At 47.0% G+C, this 6,413-nt stretch overlaps 1 protein-coding gene across 1 annotated transcript; it reads right to left on the reverse strand.

Annotated features, from left to right (window-relative positions):
- Positions 1–483: 483 nt before the first annotated feature.
- LOC123125845 (uncharacterized) lies at positions 484–1,721 on the reverse strand. The gene is made up of 2 exons (XM_044546292.1): positions 1,340–1,721; positions 484–933 (listed from the first exon to the last, which is right to left on the reverse strand). Exons 1-2 carry the CDS (start codon positions 1,547–1,549, stop codon positions 661–663), a joined length of 483 nt encoding a protein of 160 aa, XP_044402227.1. The 5' UTR covers positions 1,550–1,721; the 3' UTR covers positions 484–660.
- Positions 1,722–6,413: the final 4,692 nt, after the last annotated feature.

Raw genomic sequence — 6,413 nt, forward strand, 5'->3', positions numbered from 1 at the left:
AAGCCAGGGTCACCCCCAAGTGCAAGTCCTTTGTTTGGCTGGTCTGACGTGGAAGGATCCTCATGGTCGAACACTTGACGATCGGAGATTGGATGTTCGACCCCATCTGCCGCCTATGTCTAGGGCTCTTGAGACAGTTTCGCATCTTTGTCAGGACCATCCTTTCTCCCAGGCGGTGTAGAACGTGGTTACTGTTGCTGAAGGGATGCCCACTTCAACCCCCCTTACCCAGCTCTATCAATTGGTGGTGGATGACTTTCTCGCAACCAACTCGGACACGAAAGCGTCAGAGCGTAGTGGCAATTTGATTTACTCACTCTGAAACATTTGGAAGGAGCGAAATTGTACCGCAAGGTGGCTCACCTAGCCCTCGAGGATACCTAGCGAAATTGTACCGCGAGGTGGGTTTCACTTCGCTTGCCTCATCTAAAGAAATCATTGTGTAAATATTTATGGCACCTTCTATTCTTCTATAAGAAAGGTAGTGCTCCTACGGATTTCTTGGAGAAAATAGTAATTGTTGTGTATTCATTCTATGTACAACGGTAATTACAAGTGTGCCTCCCCTCAAGAAAATAATAACTGATGCAAACTTAGATAAACAAGACGCATTCTATTAGAGGCAGTTCCAGCCAAGAGAGTATCTTGAGAAATTACTAGTTAGCGTATCTCGAGAAATGCACAAATCCTAGCCACATCCGCACGAAGATCCTCAAATCCATGGCTCGGGCTTGACAGTGCCTCCCCTTGAGCACGTGTGTCCTGGGCCTCTATATCTCCTTCTGTTATCATTAAGCCGAATCCCATTGGTATGAGAGCAAAGACGATAAGTCCCATCATAATATAGGGATCCTGCACCTGAGGATCCGAACCGAAATATCGTGCCACAAATATCCAAGCCATCATCGTGATGCTCATCGCGGCCATGAAACACTGCAAAACCATATACACAGGGAGTTTGTAAGCAAGCACGACAAATACAGATAGCTACCGAAGTCCATGGACTGATGCGTAGTTTTAGGATTGAATGCACGAGCGAATGATAGATACAGTACTGAAATCCATGGATTGATGTGTGATTAATAAAGAAGTATAAATACACAAGCGAAGAATCAAACATCTGAGTTTTCTATCTATGATCTGATAGATTATTACGGAGGAAGCACGTTATATACTACTTCCTCTGTCCCAGAATATAAAAACGTTTTTGACACTAGTTCTGGGACGGAGGGAGTAGGAAGATAAATTCAGAGGGGCAAATGGAAGGCTGTAAAAGAAAAGGGATAATTTAGAGGGGTGAGTGGAAGGATAACTGGAAGGGGGTCTGTCTAGTGCGCACCCTAGTGAAGATCTTGAAGTATTTCCAGACTGTGGGGTTGGGCGGTGGCCGTTGACGGAGGCGGACGCCTTCTTCCATCCGGCGGATCTCCTCGTCGTATGGCACAGTACCATACAGCAGCGGCCGGTGAGGGCCAGCGGGTCGAGGCTGGCTCCCGTCATAGGAGGGTATGTAGAAGCCGCCGTGGCCGCCGAAGAACCAGTATCCCATCGACGGAACACGCCGGGCGGCCGGCGAGAGCAGATCGATCCCGGCCGGTGAAGTCTAGGCGCGACGACGGACGGAAAATCCTTGGGCTCGTGGTTTCGGATCTGGTTTCGGGGACGCGCCACGCGCGTGGGGGATTTACGCGGGTCGTACCTCTGCTGGACACAAGCCCAGCGCCGCATTGTTTCCGCGTAGGTAAACGTGGAAAGTTACAAAATCACTAATCCCTAAAAAAAAAGTTACAAAATCACTTTTTTTAAAAATTCATCATCGCCTCTCTATTTATTCAAAGTAGGCAGGGATCTCTGCCGCAATAATGTGCAGAATACAATCTGGAGGTTGTTGCAACCACACTTACAAAATTACTAATGGAGAGCAATTGTGGAGGGACGTGACATACTAAAACAGAGACTACGTGGATCGGTAATAGAACCACAACTCACATATGATCTGATGAGTTTCAGGTAGCATGGATGATTGTTTAATCTAGCAGCAGAAATCCAAGGAGACTGTCGGCCCGCTCGTCGCCCGCGTCGCCTGCGTGTGGCAACACGGGGGAAACCCTCGCCGCCGCCAGGAGTCCTGCCCCCACCGCCGCCCACCCGCATCGCCGCTGCCAGAGGGCCGGCCGGCGAAGCCGCGCCGCGCCCGGGGATGGTGGCGGCGGCGTAGTCTCCTCGTTCCCCCTCGCGCTAGAGCCCCTCCCTCCATGAATCGATGTCGCTGGGAGCTCTTCCTCCGCCTCCGCCCCCTTTCCCTGCAACGCCGCTGCCGGAGGCCCGGCCGGCGAGGTCACGCCGCGCCTGGGGATGGCGGCGGCGGGGCGGTTTCGCCCCCCCCCCCCATGCCGGAGCCGCCCTTCCCCCCACCCCCACCCCTCCTCAGATCTGTTGCGGCGCTCCGTGGGCGCACCCCTGCTCCAACTGCAGCGTGTCCCGTCCTACCGGCCCGGCGCTGTGGCATGGCTACGGCTGTTGTGCTCCTCCCCCGGTTGCCTCTTGTCCTTCCCCAGCGGTACATCTCCTCTCTGCGTGTTGCTGTTGTTGTTGGGGAACGTAGTAATTTCAAAAAAATTCCTACGCACACGCAAGATCATGGTGATGCATAGCAACGAGAGGGGAGAGTGTTGTCCACGTACCCTCGTAGACCGACAGCGGAAGCGTTATCACAACGCGGTTGATGTAGTCGTACGTCTTCACGATCCGACCGATCAAGTACCGAACGCACGGCACCTCCGAGTTCTACACACGTTCAGCTCGATGACGTCCCTCGAACTCCGATCCAGCCGAGTGTTGAGGGAGAGTTTCGTCAGCACGACGGCGTGGTGACGATGATGATGTTCCACCGACGCAGGGCTTCGCCTAAGCTCCGCAACGGTATTATCGAGGTGTAATATGGTGGAGGGGGGCACCGCACACGGCTAAGAGATCTCAAGGATCAATTGTTGTGTCTATGGGGTGCCCCCCTGCCCCCGTATATAAAGGAGCAAGGGGGAGGCAGCCGGCCAAGGGGAGAGGCGCGCCATAGGGAGGAGTCCTACTCCGAGTAGGACTCCTCCTTTCCTTGTGGGAGTAGGAGAAGGGAAGGGGGAAGGAGAAAGAAGGAAGGGTGCGCCCCCCTTCCCTAGTCCAATTCGGTCCAGACCATGGGGAGGGGTGCGGCCACCTTTTGAGGCCTTTCTCTCCTTTCCCGTATGGCCCATTAAGGCCCAATACGAATTCTCGTAACTCTCCGGTACTCCGAAAAATACCCGAATCACTCGGAACCTTTCCGATGTCCGAATATAGTCGTCCAGTATATCAATCTTTACGTCTCGACCATTTCGAGACTCCTCGTCATGTCCCCTATCTCATCCGGGACTCCGAACTCCTTCGGTACATCAAAAATCAATAAAACTGTCATCGTAACGTTAAGCGTGCGGACCCTACGGGTTCGAGAACTATGTAGACATGACCGAGACACGTCTCCGGTCAATAACCAATAGCGGGACCTGGATGCCCATATTGGCTCCCACATATTCTACGAAGATCTTTATCGGTCAGACCGCATAACAACATACGTTGTTCCCTTTGTCACCGGTATGTTACTTGCCCGAGATTTGATCGTCGGTATCTCGATACCTAGTTCAATCTCGTTACCGGCAAGTCTCTTTACTCGTTTCGTAACACATCATCCCGCAACTAACTCATTAGGCACAATGCTTGCAAGGCTTATAGTGATGTGCATTACCGAGTGGGCCCAGAGATACCTCTCCGACAATCGGAGTGACAAATCCTAATCTCGAAATACGCCAACCCAACAAGTACCTTTGGAGACACCTGTAGAGCACCTTTATAAGCACCCATTTACGTTGTGACGTTTGGTAGCACACAAAGTGTTCCTCCGGTAAACGGGAGTTGCATAATCTCATAGTCATAGGAACATGTATAAGTCATGAAGAAAGCAATAGCAACATACTAAACGATCAGGTGCTAAGCTAACGGAATGGGTCAAGTCAATCACGTAATTCTCCTAATGAGGTGATCCCGTTAATCAAATGACAACTCATGTCTATGGCTAGGAAACATAACCATCTTTGATTAACGAGCTAGTCAAGTAGAGGCATACTAGTGACACACTGTTTGTCTATGTATTCACGCATGTATTATGTTTCCGGTTAATACAATTCTAGCATGAATAATAAACATTTATCATGATATAAGGAAATAAATAATACTTTATTATTGCCTCTAGGGCATATTTCCTTCAGTCTCCCACTTGCACTAGAGTCAATAATCTAGTTCACATCGCCATGTGATTTAACATCAATAATTCACATCACCATGTGATTAACACCCATAGTTCACATATCTATGTGACCAACACTCAAAGGGTTTACTAGAGTCAATAATCTAGTTCACATCGCTATGTGATTAACACCCAAAGAGTACTAAGGTGTGATCATGTTTTGATTGTGAGATAATTTTAGTCAACGGGTCTGTCACATTCAGATCCGTAAGTATTTTGCAAATTTCTATGTCTACAATGCTCTGCACGGAGCTACTCTAGCTAATTGCTCCCACTTTCAATATGTATCTAGACATAGACTTAGATTCATCTAGATTTAGTGTCAAAACTTGCATCGACATAACCCTTTACGACGAACCTTTTGTCACTTCCATAATCGAGAAACATATCCTTATTCCACTAAGGATAATTTTGACCGCTGTCCAGTGATCTACTCCTAGATCACTATTGTACTCCCTTGCCAAAATCAGTGTAGGGTATACAATAAATCTGGTACACAGCATGGCATACTTTATAGAACCTATGACCGAGGCATAGGGAATGACTTTCATTCTCTTTCTATCTTCTGCCGTGGTCGGGCTTTGACTCTTACTCAATTTCACACCTTGTAACACAGGCAAGAACTCTTTCTTTGACTGTTCTATTTTGAACTACTTCAAAATCTTGTTAAGGTATGTACTCATTGAAAAACTTATCAAGCATCTTCATCTATCTCTATAGATCTTGATGCTCAATATGTAAGCAGCTTCACCGAGGTCTTTCTTTGAAAAACTCCTTTCAAACACTCCTTTATGCTTTGCAGAATAATCTTACATTATTTTTGATCAACAATATGTCATTCACATATACTTATCAGAAATGTTGTAGTGCTCCCACTCACTTTCTTGTAAATACAGGCTTCACCGCAAGTCTGTATAAAACTATATCCTTTGATCAACTTATCAAAGCGTATATTCCAACTCCGAGATGCTTGCACCAGTCCATAGATGGATCGCTGGAGCTTGCATATTTTGTTAGCACCTTTAGGATTGACAAAACCTTCTGGTTGCATCATATACAACTCTTCTTTAATAAATCCATTAAGGAATGTAGTTTTGTTTATCCAATTGCCAGATTTCATAAAATGCGGCAATTACTAACATGATTCAGACAGAGTTAAGCATAGATACGAGTGAGAAACTCTCATCGTAGTTAACATCTTGAACTTGTCGAAAACCTTTTTGCGACAATTCTAGCTTTGTAGATAGTGACACTACTATCAGTATCCATCTTCCTCTTGAAGATCCATTTAATCTCAATGGCTCGCCGATCATTGGGCAAGTCAATCAAAGTCCATACTTTGTTCTTCATACATGGATCTCATCTCAGATTTCATGGCCTCAAGCCATTTTGCGGAATCTGGGCTCACCATCGCTTCTTCATAGTTCGTAAGTTTGTCATGGTCTAGTAACATAACCTCCAGAACAGGATTACCGTACCACTCTGGTGCGGATCTTACTCTGGTTGATCTACAAGGTTTAGTAACAACTTGATCTGAAGTTTCATGATCATCATCATTAACTTCCTCACTCATTGGTATAGACGTCACAGGAACCGTTTCTTGTGATGAACTACTTTCCAATATGGGAGCAGGTACAGTTACCTCATCAAGTTCTACTTTCCTCCCACTCACTTCTTTCGAGAGAAACTCCTTCTCTAGAAAGGATCCATACTAAGCAATGAATGTCTTGCCTTCGGATCTGTGATAGAAGGTGTACCCAACTGTCTCCTTTGGGTATCCTATGAAGACACATTTCTCCGATTTGGGTTTGAGCTTATCAGGATGAAACTTTTTCACATAAGCATCGCAACCCCAAACTTTAAGAAACGACAACTTTGGTTTCTTGCTAAACCACAGTTCATAAGGCGTCGTCTCAACGGATTTTGATGGTAGCCTATTTAACGTGAATGCAGCTGTCTCTAGTGCATAACCCCAAAACGGTGGTAGATCGGTAAGAGACATCATATATTGCACCATATCTAATAAAGTATGGTTACGATGTTCGGACACACCCTTACACTTTGGTGTTCCAGGTGGCGT

This window comes from Triticum aestivum, chromosome 5D (genome assembly GCF_018294505.1).
Source record: "Triticum aestivum cultivar Chinese Spring chromosome 5D, IWGSC CS RefSeq v2.1, whole genome shotgun sequence".
Taxonomy (NCBI): Eukaryota; Viridiplantae; Streptophyta; class Magnoliopsida; order Poales; family Poaceae; genus Triticum; species Triticum aestivum.

Bases quoted from the DNA above. Each gene is read 5' to 3' on its own strand.
- LOC123125845 (XM_044546292.1), bottom strand. From the start codon at position 1,549: ATGGGATACTGGTTCTTCGGCGGCCACGGCGGCTTCTACATACCCTCC. The intron at 934-1,339 runs GTGCGCACTAGA...ATGGTTTTGCAG, and splicing joins ACTTCAAGATCTTCACTAGG to TGTTTCATGGCCGCGATGAG.